We start from the raw sequence: 17,194 nt of genomic DNA on the forward strand, positions 1-17,194 counted from the left end.
TCATTATCCATTTCTTCCCCTCCTGATCTCTCTCCCACTCCACTCTCTATGTTTTTTGATCACTTGCTCAAACTCTTTCTATCCCCTCTCTGCCCTTAATCTTTAATCTTATTACCACTCATTTTCTCCACATCCCCCTTTTCTCTCTGTGGCATCTTCCTCCTCTCCAACTCTATTCACCGCCTTCTCCCTCTACCATATTTTATTTTTTATTTTTCTCTTCTGTTACCTCACAGACCCTTGTGCTCCTATATTCTCTGTCTCCAAAATCTACCCTGTCAATTGTTCCTTCCTCTCTTTCTCCCTCACTGTCCTTCCACATCTCCCTCCCCGCACCTCACCTCCTTGCATTATTCTCTTTGCTCTTGATCACCCTCCAATCCTCACTCTAAACCCTTCTTCGTACTCTCTTCCCTTTTCAGAGGACAGTTCATTGTCCATGATGACTCGGGCCAACTTAGGGTGGAGGAGCGAATGTGGATCAACAGCGACTTCAATTTTGACAATGTCCTGTCGGCCATGCTGGCCCTCTTCACAGTCTCCACCTTCGAGGGGTGGCCCCAGTGAGTACCAATGGATGGTATTTGTATTGGTTTATTATTGTCACGTGCACTGAGATACAGTAAAAAACTTTGTTTTCCATGCTTACCAGGCAAATCGTTATATACGTGAGTACAATCAAACCATACATAAACTGAATATGTAGAGCAAAAAAAGGGAATAGAATGTAAAATATATCGTTACAGCTACAGCAAAAATGCAGATAGAAAAAAAAAGTGCAAGGGCTGATAAAAAGTGATTGGGAATCAACCCGGATATACTTAGCTTGCAACCCGGACATATTTAACTTATGAGAGGTCTGTTGAGGAGTCTGATAACAATGGGGAAGAAGCTGTTCTTGAACCTGGTGGAACATGCTTTCAAAATTTTGTGTCTTCTGAGGGACGACAAAAAAGACAGACGGTGTGTGAGTGATCCTTCATTATATTGGCTGCTTTCCTGAGAGAGCTTTAAGTGTAGATGGATACAATGGGTCGCGGCTAGGATTGGTTTGCATGATGGACAGGGCTGTGTCCACAGCTGTCTTCCATTTCTTGTGGTTTTGGGCAGAGCAGTTGCCAAATCAAGATGTGATGTATCTCGACAGTATGCTCTGTAATGACACCACCATCTGCTCTGAGAAATATCTCAGCGAGTGGTGGGAGAGAATGCAGTGAGTATTGACAGCGGCAGTGCTGTCTGGGTGCGGAGGGAATGGTTGAGAACGGCAAACCAGGGGATAAAGAGGGTGTGCCCCTGTGGGAGTGCCGAGCAAGTCCCAGTGACTTGAGGCTGGAATACCACCGAGTATGAGAGAGACGTGACATTGAGTAATGTGAAAGATGTCTCCGCTAGTGTCAAGCAGCGTAAGCAGTGATTCCTGAGGAAAATCCTTTAGGAAAGATGTCTTGTGGGGTGGGTCAATGAGAGAGAGAGAGATAGAGGGGTTTCAGTAAGTACAGTGATTGACAGGACCCGGCACTCCGGTCAGCACTGTGAGAGTGGGACCATTGATTGTGGGGTCAGAGTTTGTACTGAAGGATCTCAGTTAGTACTGAAGGCATATCTGTGCTGAGCATCGAAAGAACTGCCTCGGTAACTGCTGGGTGAGGGAACAGTGAGGGGGCACCAGGGCCATTCACATGCCGACATTCACTGAGTGAGCAGACCTAGTGATGACTGAAGTAGGACGACAATGGACAGTGGGTTGCTGAGAGGGAAATCAGCCCGAGGGAGAGGACTCGATGATCACTAATCCTTTCCAGACAGCAGGGAGGGAGCCTGTCGCTCAGTATGGAGAGAGGAGTCAGAATTAGCAAGGGACCCCACTGAGGGTGGGGAACCATGGAGGAAGGTGTCTCCTGGAAGACCAGAAACAGCGATGGTGAAGGCTGAGGGTAGAACCTTGCTGAAGTTTGAGGGACTCAGCAGATGACTGAGGGAAGCGACGGAGGAGCAATACTGTGCAGATGGAGTATTGTATCCCAGTACAGAGGGAGGGGCTGACAATGGACTGGCCGAGGAAGGGGGCTCCTGCGAGTGTGTGGATTGGGGGCCAGGGGTCTCCTGCCAGCAGGGGCGATGGGGGAGGTGGGGGGGGGGGGGGGGGGGAGGTGGAGTGGCAGAGTTCTCTTGAGCTCGAAGTGAAGGGTTTCGTTGAGTTCTGGGGGATAAGTTGTAAATGAGGCAGTAATTATTCAATTCTTCTCTGTTGGTGGAATGTTTCCCAACGCACTGGATCGTGTCATTGCTGCCTTGTTGTTATAGGTTGAGGTGGTCTGGGCATGTAAGAGTGGATCGAGCAGTGTTTGATGGTTGATGAGGAGCTGACAGGAAGCTGGGCTGGGGATTAATCCTGGTGTCTTTTATCCAGGTTACTTTATAAGGCGATCGACTCGCACACTGAAGACATGGGTCCCATCTACAACTACCGAGTGGGGATCTCCATCTTCTTCATCGTCTACATCATCCTCATTGCCTTTTTCATGATGAACATCTTTGTCGGGTTTGTGATAGTAACCTTCCAGGAACAGGGAGAGACTGAATACAAGAACTGTGAGCTGGACAAAAACCAGGTAACTATTCACATTAGTAACTGTCCCCATCCCCAGCCTCCACCTAACACAGGTCTGCGTTCCCATCCAAAACCAGTATCCATATAACTACTGATCACAGGTTCACTCCCTACCTAGGTTAGAGGCATCATCCATTCACCCTGCATTAGGAGGACGGTGGCAACTGTATCAGGTAACCCAACTCCACAGTCTGGTTGCAAACGCATTTCCAAGAACAGTGCATCTGTGTACATCAAAACGAAACCGCAGATACTGGAAATCTAAAAAAAAACTGGTGGAAAATGCTGGAAATACTCAGCAAGTCAGGCAGCAACTGTGCTAAGAAAAATGATCAGTGTTTCAGGTCAAAGACCCTTTGTCAGAACTGGGAAGGAGAGATTAATATGGGGACATTAAAATGAGCGTGGGAGTTGTAAAATGTAGAACAGCAAAGGCAGGTCAGGCTGGGAATATCCTATATTCCCAGTGGGAAAAAAATCAAACAAGCTGAACCAATATCGCAGAGGAAAGATGATATAGACAGTAAAATCAGGGCACAAATCAGGTGGGTTGGGGTTTTAGGGCAAGGGTTGGGGATCGGGGCAAGAGTCGGGGATTGGGACGAGGATTGTGGTGAGGGTCAGGGCGAGGGTCTGGGCGAGGGTCCGGGCGAGATTGGGGTGAGAGTTGGGCATCGGTGTGAGAGTCCGGGTTCGGGGCGAAGGTCAGGAATTGGGGCAATGGTCGAAGATCAGGGCGAGGGTCAGGAAGATCAGGGCTAGAAGGTCGCTAAACTGACATCAGGTGTACATCTCTGGATGCCCCTGTCCGTGTATGGACTTCAGTGCATCAGGTATAGAATATAATGAAATCTAAGTGTGATTTTTTTTAGCAGCAATTAATTTTTCATGGAATGCACCCAAGAATGTTGCAGAACAAAATTCATTTTCTCCGCTAATGTATCCTCTCAGAAATTCCTGCACAGGCAGTTTTCAAAAAAAGTGTTCCCCTTGTGACACCGGGCAACAACTCGCACCCAGACCACCCATACGCTGGTGACCATTCACAAACACCATTACCATGGTGGGAATAATGTACCTATACTTGGATAATAGTTCCCATACTAACCCCATACCTGGGTTAAAGTCCCCAGACATCCACGCATCTCTCTTTGGTAAGGTTAGTTTCCTCCAATGGTCTTTCCTCTGCCCCTTGCCTTGTTATTAATCACATTCCTGTCTCCTGTACAGCGCCAGTGTGTTCAATATGCACTGAAGGCCCGGCCTCTGATGAGATACATTCCTAAGAACCCTTCCCAGTACAGGGTGTGGTATGTGGTGACATCCTCCTACTTCGAGTACCTCATGTTTGCCCTCATCCTTCTCAACACCATTTGTCTCGGGATGCAGGTGAGTGATGGAGCTGCCTGGAACCAGAGAGGTAGTGGCAGAGGTGGAAAGGGGGAGGGTTGGGATGCTGTGCGTTTGTATGTATTGGGTCTGGGGAGCCCAGGTACTGTGTTGAGGCATTGAGAAATTAGGGAGTAATGAATCTGAGTTTCTCCAGTCTCTCTGTATGTCTGGTCGACCTTACTATCTTTGGAGCATTTTTGCATGCTTGTTTCTGCAGACAAGTGTGTCTGGGGATGCAGCAGGCCTTGAATGAGACACCCGCTCTGGGAAGCAGATCACAGCAGCAATGGTTCTGTGTCACTTGCTACTTTCACTCCAGAACAGTACTTCTGGGATTTGATCATAGATGTAAAGAAATAAAGAGGACTGGAGCCTCGTCACGGCCAGATAGGCACTCAAAATCAGAATCGTATGGTACGGAAACAGGTCTGTCAGCCCAATGTGATGGATTTGTCCATCAAGCACCCATTACAACATCTGATTTTATTCTCTGAATGTTCTTATCAACCTTCGAGATTCCATGCTGTACCAACTCACTGGTGACAATTTACGGTGGCCAATTAACCCTGTGGAATGTGGGAGGAAACTGGATCACCCGAAGGAAACTCACATGATCACAGGGAGAATGTGCAAAGTGCACACAGACTGAGGTCAAGGTCAGGATTGAAGATGGGTAGCTGGATCTGTGAGGTAGTGGCTCTGCCAGTTGTGCCACTGTGCACACACATGCTTGCCCAGAATACTGGAATAAACTGCTTGTTCATATGCGGTGAAATGCAGCCACTGAACACACAGGATCTTGATACAAACCCTGGAGCTCCAGCAGTAGCTCCAACTGTGCATTGCCTCTAAACATTGCTGTCAAGTGATCACAGAATTGGGACTTAAACTAATGCCCATCTGAATCGGAGTAGGAAATGTTACCAGCCAAACCATGTCCGGCAGCTTGGCAGCTTGGAAGAGTGAAAGAGGAAAGAAATGGGAAAGTGCAGTAGTTCAATTGAGGGAGAAGATGCAAACAGTCCAAGGAGTTTGGGAGTCAGCGATAGAGAGATCACAAAGGGTGGGGTAGAGAGATCTGGACCCAGAACTCAATGGTGATGGGGTGGGGGTTTGGATTGGAGAATGAATGAATGAATGAATACGTTTATTGGCCAAGTATGCATATACAAGGAATGTGCCTTGGTGCTCCACTCACAAATGACAACACAAACATATAGTTAACAATTAAGAATAAAGCATAACCACATCAAAACAATAAGGATACAACATTACAGTCTAAACATGTGGGTGAAAATAAACCAGAGCAAAAAAGAGACTACAGACTTTGGTTATTGAGTAGAACTATCACTCGTGGGAAAAAAGCTGTTTTTATGTCTGGCTGTGGCTGCTTTGACAGTCCGGAGTCGCCTTCCAGAGGGAAGTGTTTCGAAGAGTTTGTGGCCAGGGTGGGAGGGGTCAGAGATGATCTTGCCTGCTCGCTTCCTGGAGGAAGAAAGAGTTCCATATTCAACTGTGGGTTACATCAGGGGTCATGGCGAGATCAGAAACCAGTCATTCCAAGATTGGGGATAAGAGGTGGGTTGTAATTTGTCTTGAATTCCACCCTCTGTTTTCCACCCACAGCACTACGAGCAGTCGGACGAGATGAACCAGCTGTCTGACATGCTGAATGTGGTCTTCACTGGGCTCTTTGCTGTGGAAATGGTTTTCAAACTCTGCGCTTTCAAAGCCAAGGTAGGTATAAGGCTGATGGAAGGGAATAATGGCCAATGAGGTACAGAACAGTGTTGGTAATCGCGCTGGAGAGTGTCTCAGCCCAGATCTGATCAATTATAGTCATCAACTGCTCAGGCAATCATGAGGCAATCAGAAGTTGTGCTTTGGATTTTGGTAGAGCTCCTTCTAGTTTGAGACTGGACGGTGAAGTGACTCCCTGACATATTTGACTAACTGGACATCATCGTGTTACCTGCGGCACTGTTACAACATCCTTAGAGGAGCAGGTGCAGTCTGTTCTCCACAGTCGACAGGAGCTCAATTTCTTTTAAATTCCAGGGTAAAAAAGTAGTTGCTGCTGGTAAAAGTGCATTAAACAGCATGTAGGAGAAGTAGTTTACAGATGCAGCATTGATATAGGCCCTTCAGCCAACTGAGTCCACGCTGACCAATGATCCCCATACCACTATCCTACACACTAGTGACAATATTACAATTTTACCAAGGCCAATTAACGTACAAACCTGTACATCTTTGGAGTGTGGAATGAAACTGGAGCACCCAGAAAAAACCCACAATGTCATCGGGAGAACGTACAAACTCTGTACAGACAGCACCCGTAGTCGGGATTTCAACCCGGATCTCTGGTGTGTGAGGCAGCAACTCTACTGCTGTGCCATCTTGTCGCCTTGTGTATAAACAAGGAGTTAACTTCTCAACGGAGGAATGCGAGAAGGGAATCAGGGGAGTCCAGGAAATGTGGCTGGTTTACAGTGTTAGACTGGCTGGGGATGGGGAGGTGAGGTGGTGAAAGGTTGGGCATTGGAGGAGAGTTGGAAGTTAGTCTGTGACCACAAAGTAGTCCGGTCCCCTTTGAGTCACACTAAAGTAGGTGTTTTAATTAAAAGCCTGCTTCAGCTAAAGTGGCCCACAGGAAGCAAAGGCCAAACATGTGCTGTTATGAGATGGATGGGCACACCACATTATCGTTACCAGCACTGCGTTTGGGGAGAGCAGTCTGGGGTGATCGTTACCACATTATCGTTACCAGCAGTTCCCAGAAGCAAGCAGTGGGAGGACAGCACAGAGACACGATTCAATCAGTGTTTTTTAATTTAGTTTGGAGATTCAGTGCGGAAACAAGCCTTTCGGCCCACCAAGCTTGCGCCGACCAGCGCTCCCCGTATACTCGTTTTACCTTACATACTAGGGGACAATAGACAATAGACAATAGACAATAGACAATAGACAATAGGTGCAGGAGTAGGCCATTCAGCCCTTCGAGCCAGCACCGCCATTCAATGCGATCATGGCTGATCACTCTCAATCAGTACCCCGTTCCTGCCTTCTCCCCATACCCCCTCACTCCGCTATCCTTAAGAGCTCTATCCAGCTCTCTCTTGAAAGCATCCAACGAACTGGCCTCCACTGCCTTCTGAGGCAGAGAATTCCACACCTTCACCACCCTCTGACTGAAAAAGTTCTTCCTCATCTCCGTTCTAAATGGCCTACCCCTTATTCTTAAACTGTGGCCCCTTGTTCTGGACTCCCCCAACATTGGGAACATGTTATCTGCCTCTAATGTGTCCAATCCCCTAATTATCTTATATGTTTCAATAAGATCCCCCCTCATCCTTCTAAATTCCAGTGTATACAAGCCCACAAATGTTACCCCAAGGGCAATTAACCTCCAAACTTGTACGTCTTTGGAGTTTGTGAGGAAACTGGAGGACCCGGAGAAAACTCACAGGGAAAACGTACAAACTCCATGCAGACAGCACCCGTAGTTAGGATCGAACCTGGGTCTCTGGCACAGTAAAGCAACAACTCTACTGCTGCACCACCACACCACCCTGTCATGTTCAATGAGCTGACAGTGAACACTGCTGACAGAAATTCCAGGAGGAACAGTGTCCCACAGTCATTCAGCTGAGTGAGGGCCCAAGTTCAGTACCTGCCCTCAGATCTAGAAATTTGGCAGGTGGAGAAAGGCGTCCTGTGCTAACACAGTCCTGGGCAACGATTACCAGTTTAAGTACAGGGGTACGGCCTAATCTGGGATCACTGGCAGCCACACTCTTTCCTTCTCTCCCACACACCATCTTCTGGCCTTGCCCCCTTTTCATGTCTCTCTCGCATTTCCTACCCCGCTCCCACAACAGCCTCTCACATACAGCCCCCACCGAACCCCCTCCCTCCCTAACCACCCTCTCTCCCTTCTCCTTACACCCCTTCCCTCCCTCATATCCCTCCCCCACTGCACCCCTCCCTCCCGAACCTACCCTCACCCGTACTACCCTCTCTACCTTCCCTTGCACCCTCTCCCTCCTCACATTCCTTTCCCATTCTACCCTCTCACATATTGCCTGCCCCCCCTCATATCCCTCCCTAACCCACTCCCTCCTGAACCACCCCTTTCTCCCCTTCCCATGCTTCCCTCTGCTACACCATCCCTCTCAGAAATCACTCACACACTCCCACCCTCCCTCACATCTCTTTCTCCCATGCACCCCCTCCGTTCCTCACACCTCCCTCCCCTCCCTTTCCCTCCGGCACCACCTCTCTCCTGGACCACCACTTTCCTTCCTTCACCACTCCCCTTCCTCCAGCACCTCCTTCCCCCCCTCACACAACACCCTTACCCCCTCCTGCACCACTCTTGCTCCCCTCTCCTTCTTTGCATGAATCTCCTCGATCCCTCAGGACCCCTTCCTCTCCTTCATTTTCCCATCCTCTCCTGTACCATCCCACCTTCTCCCTTACCATCCCCTACCCTCTCCCTTACCATGAAGGTTGCCAACTTCCTCACTCCCAAATAAGGGACAAAGGGTGACATCACGGCCCTGCACCCCAAGTGACCTCACCCAGCCAGCAGCCATGTGTTCCCGCTCCACCAATGGCGGCCACTCGGGCCGGGAGGCAGGTTGCTACGCAACCTCCGTTAGGCGGCGCCCGGGCCTACACTGTCTGGGGCTACAGTGGTGTCTGGGCCTACAGTGTCCAGGCATACAGTGTCTGGGCCTACAGAGCCGTCCGGGCCTACACCGCCGTCCGGGCCTAATAAGGGACAAGAGCGGTCTCGTACGGGATAAATCAATTTAGCCCAAAACACAGAATGTCCCGATTAATATGGGACAGTTGGCAACCCTACTTACCACCCTTCTTTTTTCCATACCTACCCTCTCCCTTATCTTTGTCTCCCGATCACTCCCTCTCTCCAACCATCTCCCTGTTGGATTCTGCAGCAGCTGCCTAACTCTCCGCTGGGTGGCCTGTGGTGTTCAGATTTAATTATGAATTCATTTCTGTGCTGACTGCAGAACCCAGACCCATTAGTTGGCCTTCGGGAGGTGTCGGAATAATTTAGATTAGACGCGAATGACTATCAAACTGTAGGCAGGATTTTAGAAGGAAAATAAAATATCCCTGTCCATCTCATGGCAATTTACCTCTAAACCAAGTGGAATCTGGTCCATGTGAAATGATTCCATTTTTGGACACAGAACATTAAATCATGAAACATTAATGATATAGACACAAAACATTGGAGTACAGCGGGACAGGCAGCATCGCCTGTTTCGAGTGGAGACCCTTTTTCAGACTCATTGCTCAGATTCAAAGATAAACACATTGTAAATATTTGCTTAGTTTCTTGTCAGGTAAACGTAGCCACGTTGATATAAATGACTTAAGCACATTTATATGCACACTGCGTGTTTCTGGGGAAACTTTTTTTAATTTTTAATATTTTAAAGCATATGCACAAATAATAATAAACGACAAACTGGTTATAGAATTCTTACATAGCTTCAATTTTAAAATTTTTAAAGAAAAAATAAAGATGAAAAGAGAGTGAAAAAAAAGACTATAAACTAATAGAGAGAAAGCAAAGAAAAAAGAGAATTACAAATATAAAGATTATGGGGATAGATCCGGGAGATAATGAGTATAGTTGTACATCCAACCCTAAACTCAAGTTTTAACTTTAGTTTTAAATTTTAGTTTTGTGACAAACCTTTTTTTTAAATTCAATAAATGGAGACCATATTTTAAAAAATAGATCTGGTTTGTCAATTAAGGCAAACCTTATTTTTTCCAAATGCAAGGTCTCGGTCATTTCCGTAATCCACATTTTAATTGTGGGGGTTACTGTTTTTTCCCAAAATTTAAGTATGAATTTTTTCGCAGTTATTAAACTGTAGTCAAGAAAGCGTTTCTAACTTAGCGTAAAGTTTGTAATGTGTTCTGATAATCCTAAAATTATTAATTTTGGATCTAAATCCAGTTGGTTATCGATAACTTTGGAAATGATTTTTAAAATATCGATCCAAAATTTTGACATATTTGTACAAGTCACAAAAGTGTGAGTTAAATTGGCTTCTTGAAATTGACATTTATCACAAATATTGGTGGAAACACTGTTTATTGTTTCTCTGGCTCTTTAAAAAAATCATGTTTGCTGAGGAAAGTTGTTTTGCTTGCTGTTTCGTTTACCTGCTGCCTCATTGACTGACACTTTGTTGTCGGCAAGTACTGTGCAATAGCAACTTTTCACCAGCAGCCCTTCTCTACTTAACCTGGAAAAGGGGGAACCTTGCTACACCATGAGACCAGGGGCTTGACGAGGGTCTCAGAGGTACAGTCTTCCGGAGAAGTGCTGAAGTGAGGGGGCGGTGCTAATTCCAACAACAAGGGGCCTCCTGTCTGTGGGAAAGGGTTTCTTGCTGTAAATGTGCTTCTGTTCGTTGTTGTTTCTTCCTCTTTTCATGTCTGCCCAGTGTGGAGACTTTAACTTTGCGAGCGGTCAGCCACGTTTCACAGAAATATGATCCATTTCACAGCCACCGCCCAAAATAAACTGAACAGTCAGGGGCAGGAAACACGCAGCGATCTGTGTGCTGGGCCCCTGCTGCGAGATCAAATTGAGAGCAGACTGGTCTCAGTGCTGCTCATTACGCACGCTTTCAAATAGGGGAATCCATTTTACAGCACACAGCCCAGAATGTTTATTGTGGCAGCTCCCTCACCACTCTCCCTCACACTTCATTCTTCACACCCCATCCACCCTCACACTACCTCCATTCCTCACACTCCCTCCATCACTGCCCCCACTTTCTCCCTCCCCTCACACATCATCCTTCACACCCCCTCCACCCTCACACTACCTCCATTCCTCACACTCCATCCATCCCTGCCCCCACTTTCTCCCTCCCCTCACACATCATCCCTCACACTCCCCCACCCTCACACCCTCCCATCCTCACACCCCCTCCACCCTCACACCCCCTCCCCCTTACACCCCCTCCCCCTCACACCCCCTCCCCCTCACACCCCCCTCCCCCTCACACCCCCCTCCCCCTCACAACCCCTCCCCCTCACACCCCCTCCACCCTCACCCCCCCTCACCCTCACCCCCCCTCCCCCCTCACGCCCACCCTCACCCCCCCCACCCTCACACCCCCTCCACCCTCACACCCCCTCCACCCTCACACCCCCCTCCACCCTCACTCACCCCCCCACCCTCACACCCCCTTCACCCTCACACCTCCCCACCCTCACACCCCCTCCACCCTCACACCCCCCTCACATCCCCTCCACCCTCACACCCCCCCCCACCCTCACACCCCCTCCACCCTCTCACCCCCTCCACCCTCACACCCCTTCCACCCTCACACCCCCTCCCCCTCACACCCCCTCCACCCTCACACCCCCTCCACCCTTACACACCCTCCACCCTCACACCCCCTCCACCCTCACACCCCCTCCCCCTCACACCCCTCCCCCTCACACCCCTCCCCCTCACACCCCTCCCCCTCACACCCCTCCCCCTCACACCCCCTCCCCCTCACCCCCCCCAACCTCACACCCCCCCCACCCTCACACCCCCTCCACCCTCACACTCCCTCATCCCTCACCCCCCCCACCCTCACACCCCCTCCACCCTCACACACCCCCACTCTCACACCCCTCATCCCTCACACTCCTCATTTTTTCAAACCCTCATTCCCTGAAACCCCTCACTCCCTCAAACCCCTCACTTCCTCAAACCCCTCAATCCTCCCTCGCCCTTGACACACTCACTCCCTCGGTTGACACTCCTTCTCTTCATCTGATTTCCTGACTTCTCTCATTCCCTCAAACCCCTCACTCGATTTCAAACCCTTCACTCCCTCAAGCCCCCCACTTCTTCAAACCCCCCACACCCTCAAACCCCCCACACCCTCAAACCCCTCACTCCCTCAAACCCCCCACACCCTCAAACCCCTCACTCCCTCAAACCCCCCACACCCTCAAATCCCTCACTCCCTCAAATCCCTCACTCCCTCAAATCCCTCACTCCCTCAAACACCTCACTCCCTCAAACCCCTCACTCCCTCAACCCCCCACACCCTCAAATCCCTCACTCCCTCAAATCCCTCACTCCCTCAAATCCCTCACTCCCTCAAACCCCTCACTCCCTCAAACCCCACACACCCTCAAATCCCCCACTCCCTCAAACACCTCACTCCCTCAAACCCCCCACACCCTCAAACCCATCAGTCCCTCATACCCCTCAGTCCCTCATACCCCTCAATTTGTTCACTCTTTAAAATCTTCACTCCCTCAGTTTCCCCTCACTCTATCTCACTTCTTCTGTTCCCCTCATATCCTAATTCCCCTCACTTCAAATCCTCAAATCACTCCCTCAAATCCCTCACTCCCTCAAATTCTTCACTCCCTCAAATCTCTCACTCCCTCAAAACTCTCACACCCTCAAATCCGTCACTCCGTTAAAACCCTCACTCCATCAAATCTCTCATTTCCCTAATTCTCTCAATCCACTCACTTCCTCATATTCCTTACACCCTCAAATCTCTCATTCCCCCAAATCCCTCATTCCCTCAATTCACTTACTTTCTCAATCCTCACACTCCCTCAATCCTCTTACTCCCTCAACACCCTCACATCTTCGGTTCCCCTCACTTCTTAATTCCCCTCACTTGTTCAAACCCTGCACCACTCTCACACCCTCAACACCTTCTCTCCCTCAACATCTTGGTCCCTCTCACTTCCTCTGTCCCCCTCACTTTCTGATTAGATCATAGAACATGGACAGTACAGCATAAGAACAGGCCATTCGGCCCAGAATGTCTGTGCCGAACATGATGTCAAGACCATCACTTATGTACCTGCACATAAACCCTATCCCTTCATTCCCTGCACATCCATATGCCTATCCCAAAGTCTTTAAAATTGAACTAATATATCTTTTTCAACCACCACCACTGACTGCGCATTCCAGGCATTCACCACTCTCTGTGTTAAAAAAATGTCGCCCGCACACCTCAGCTTTAAAGCTATGCCCTGTAGTATTTGATTTTACATCCTGGGAAAATGTTTCTGACATTTTATCCTATCTATGCCGCTCATAATTGTATATGCTTCTATCAAGTCTCACCTCAACCTCCAGCGTTCCAGAGAAAATAATCCAAATCTGTCCAAACTATCCCTGTAGCTAATACCTCCTAATCCAGGCATCATTCTTGTCAACCTTCTCTGCCTTCCTATAAAGCCTCCACTTCCTCTTGTATTGGGGTGATCAGAACTTCACACAATATTCCAAATGCAGTCTAACCAAAGTCCTGTAAAGCTGCATCATGACTTACTGACTCACAGTCAATGCCTCGACTTATGAAAGTAAACATATCATACGTTTTTTTATCTTTCATACCATACACCTTATATTCCCCTTACTCCCTCAATCCTTTCCCTCCCTCATTGCCTCATTGCCTCACTTCCTCCATTCCCTTTGCTCTCTCTGTTCCCCCCAGTCCCTCCATTCTCCTCACTCTCAATTCATCCCTCCCTCACTCCATTCCACATCCTCATTTCTTCCTGCTCCCTCCACCACCACACTCCGTCCTCTCTTCATGCCCTTCATCCCTTCCCTCCATACTCTCACTCGCTCCACATTCTCCTCCTCCTCCTCCCTTATCCCTCCACTACCTTCCTTTACATACCATCTTTTTGTTCCACTTTGCACCCCTTTCTCTCCTCCCCTTTCTCCTTCCTCCATTCACTCTCTGTTCCCTCCTCCAATCTCACTTCCTTCACTGATCTTGTTTGCATCCCCCTCTCTTGCTCTCTCCCCCTCTTGCTCTCATCTCCTCTGCCGTTCTCTTCCCCCTCTCTCCTCCCTATCTTACTCTCTTCCTCTGCCGCACTCTCCTCCCTCGCTCTCCTCCCCTCTGGTTCTCCTCCCCTCTCATACCCCCATTCGCTTCTTCCTTTCCTTCTCTCCTTTCTCTCCTCTCCCATCTTTTTCTCTTCTCTGCTCTTTCCTTCCACCCCTCTCCTTCTCCTCCCCACCATTTCGTCCCCTTCATCTTTTGTCTCTGCTCTGCGGACATCTTACACTTACACTCTTTTGGTTGTTTCTAGGGTTACTTTGGAGATCCTTGGAATGTGTTTGACTTCCTGATTGTCATTGGAAGTATCATTGACGTTATTCTCAGTGAAGTAGACGTAAGTAAAAGCACTGCCCATATCAATGCAGCTGGTTTGAAACGCAAATGTGGTGGGAATTGTCTGATCTCCGGTGAATCTTCTTCGTGTCTTCTTTGTAGTCATTGTTTTCATTCTCTTTGGATATTCCATAATGGTGAGATTCCCGGACCTCTGGCGGGATTTCCAGTCCGGGAAGGTTTATTGATTTGGACACATCTGGTCTGGTGAGAATTTGTTGGTTCTCCCAAAAAGTCTGCATACCCTTGTTGTTTGGAGTGGAGAATGGAAGAGGATGAAGCCTTTACAAGCTGAAGGCGTCATTAATGATTCCTCGATTCAGTGTGTGGGTGTGTGTACATATGCACATATTACAAGAAGTCTTCTTATGCCTCAGTGTTTGTGCCGAATTGGGAAAGTGTCTTCCACTCTATTAATTGTGACTTTGTTTGGTTGTGAATCCACTTGCTATCTATGTGTGCTAACCAATACAGCTGTGTGCTTGTGTGTGATGTATACCTGTGTGTGTTTGTGTTTCCTTGTACTGCTGTATGCCTGTGGCTGTGTTACCCTGTACTGCTGTATGCCTGTGGCTGTGTTACCCTGTACTGCTGTATGCCTGTGTTTGTGTTACCCTGTACTGCTGTATGCCTGTGGCTGTGTTACCCTGTACTGCTGTATGCCTGTGGCTGTGAGACCCTGTACTGCTGTATGCCTGTGTTTGTGTTACCCTGTACTGCTGTATGCCTGTGGCTGTGACCATGTACTGCTGTATGCCTGTGGCTGTGTTACCCTGTACTGCTGTATGCCTGTGTTTGTGTTACCCTGTACTGCTGTATGCCTGTGGCTGTGTTACCCTGTACTGCTGTATGCCTGTGGCTGTGTTACCCTGTACTGCTGTATGCCTGTGGCTGTGTTACCCTGTACTGCTGTATGCCTGTGGCTGTTACCCTGTACTGCTGTATGCCTGTGGCTGTGTTACCCTGTACTGCTATATGTCTGTGCACCTGTTACCCTATACTACTGTATGCCTTTTGTTACCTGTATTGCTGTATGCCTGTGTCAGTGTACCAGCTAGCACCACTGTATGCCCTGTGGGTACCACCTCTATTGCTGTATGTGTCTGTGTGTACCATCCTGTTCAGCTGTATACTTGTGTGTGCTACACTTTACTGCTGTATGCCTGTGTGTATCACCTGTACTGCTGTTTACCTCTGTGCGCTACATTTACTGCTGTGTGTCTGGACGTGTACACACCACTCTGTGTTGCTGTCTACCTGTTTGGGTCTTCCTCTCCTGCTGTATGCTGGTGTGTGCTCGCCTGGACCACCCAGTGCCACTGTGTGTCTCCTCACTTGCCTTCCTTGCCGCCTGCTGATTCTATGAGCAGGCAGCTACAGGCACTGTCAACGGCTGGTATCCAACACTATCAGCTAGTCCTTGCAGGAGTGGTGACGGGGGGATTCCATCTACTTATACAGAAATCAGTTGGTCACCCCACCATTCATGCAGGCAAATTGGGTTAATAGTGAAGAGCGTAGGTTAGGACAGGAGCCTAGTAAAGGTACTGGCCCCACTTGTGTGATGCAAGATCATGGTGTTGTTGGTTATTGTTGTGTGCCCTAAGGCACCTCACAAAGATTCACGAAGAATGCAACTTGCTCAGGATTACAGAGAGGAGTGAGATTACAGAAGGCAATAGAATATACCACTGTAGTGAGGAAAGTGCAAAGTGAAAGATTGTAGAGTGCTCATAGAATCGACCTGAACACATTAGGCTAAGGGGCCATGCCGAGAGAGATATAACACAGGTTGTGGAACATGGTAGTGCATCCAAGGTGGTGGACCCTGTGGAAGCACAGTGTGGGCAGGTCTGTGTAGCACGGAATCTTGGTAAAGACTGAAGTAAAAATAATGAAGTGGCTCTACTGTGCTCAGGACCCTGTGGAAAGATCAGTGTACATGGGGCAGTGTGAAGCTGGACGCTGGCAATTGGTCAGTGTATCTGGAGCATTGTGAGGCATGACACTGGTAAAAGATCAGTGTACCTGGGACAGTGTGACAGGACGGTGGCGGTTTGACTTGCCCGATCTCTATAAAGATTAAAATCTCTAAAATATGGCATTACTTTGCAAAGTGTATGGGAAACCAATGTCCAAAGCCTTTTATATCTGGATTAATGTATTATTCACAATTCGAGTAACATCAAGGAGGTCTGCTACCTACCAGTCTTTTTGGCATCAGTTTGTTCCTCATCTCCACCCAAACTGAACTAGTTTTGTCTTTTGAAACCAGATTCTTTTCCACCTCTGTCCTTCCTTTATTATCAGATTATCACCACTCTTTTACTATTCTGCCTCAATTTAATACAACCTAATTAAAGGGATTGAATGTGTTGTTGACACTGCAGAGATAGATGAGAAAGCAAGATGCAAGAGAGTGCAGAGACATGGGGAGGTCCTATTAAGAGGGCAAAATGTTGATAGATTGAATGTCAGGTGAGAAAGATGGATTTGGTGGAAATGGATGGAAGTGCAGAATATTGTTGATATTGTAGACTGCTGCAGATATCCTCCATGAGAAACACAGCCAGTGGTTGTTCAACTGCCGTGAGTAAGCTGAGATGCAAACGTTAGTCATCTTTTCATCAGAAACTAAGGAAATTGTGCTCCCAAGGTGGTGTAACATGGGATCTCAGTGCCCAGGGTGTATAATGGGAAACTCCGGAGATGAACCAGTGTGGAGACTCAGTGTGCCCATGTTCCAGGCTTCCTCATTACTCCAGGTATAGATCTTCACAGAAATATCCTGGACCATCTTGGGATGGGGCAATTGCGGTCGGAGGAGCCGTGATGTGGTCCAGGAACAATATGAAGCTTTGTGTTTCTGTGTGGCAACTTTCTGTTTGTGCCTTCTCTCTCTGCACATCTCTTCTTCTCCATCTTCATCTCTGCATTTGCCATTGCTCCCTTTTCCTTTCCTTTT

At 48.3% G+C, this 17,194-nt stretch overlaps 1 protein-coding gene across 1 annotated transcript in view; it reads left to right on the forward strand.

The window, feature by feature from the left end:
* The window catches only part of LOC144605310 (voltage-dependent L-type calcium channel subunit alpha-1S-like), an 86,510-nt gene that overhangs the window by 36,106 nt on the left and 33,210 nt on the right, over positions 1 to 17,194 (forward strand). The window contains exons 18-22 of the mRNA XM_078420428.1: positions 423 to 563; positions 2,414 to 2,615; positions 3,845 to 4,003; positions 5,633 to 5,743; positions 14,147 to 14,230. Coding sequence (XP_078276554.1) covers positions 423 to 563; positions 2,414 to 2,615; positions 3,845 to 4,003; positions 5,633 to 5,743; positions 14,147 to 14,230 — 697 coding nt within the window. The remainder of the gene's footprint in view (positions 1 to 422; positions 564 to 2,413; positions 2,616 to 3,844; positions 4,004 to 5,632; positions 5,744 to 14,146; positions 14,231 to 17,194) is intronic.

Source organism: Rhinoraja longicauda, chromosome 24 (assembly GCF_053455715.1).
Source record: "Rhinoraja longicauda isolate Sanriku21f chromosome 24, sRhiLon1.1, whole genome shotgun sequence".
Lineage (NCBI taxonomy): Eukaryota > Metazoa > Chordata > Chondrichthyes > Rajiformes > Arhynchobatidae > Rhinoraja > Rhinoraja longicauda.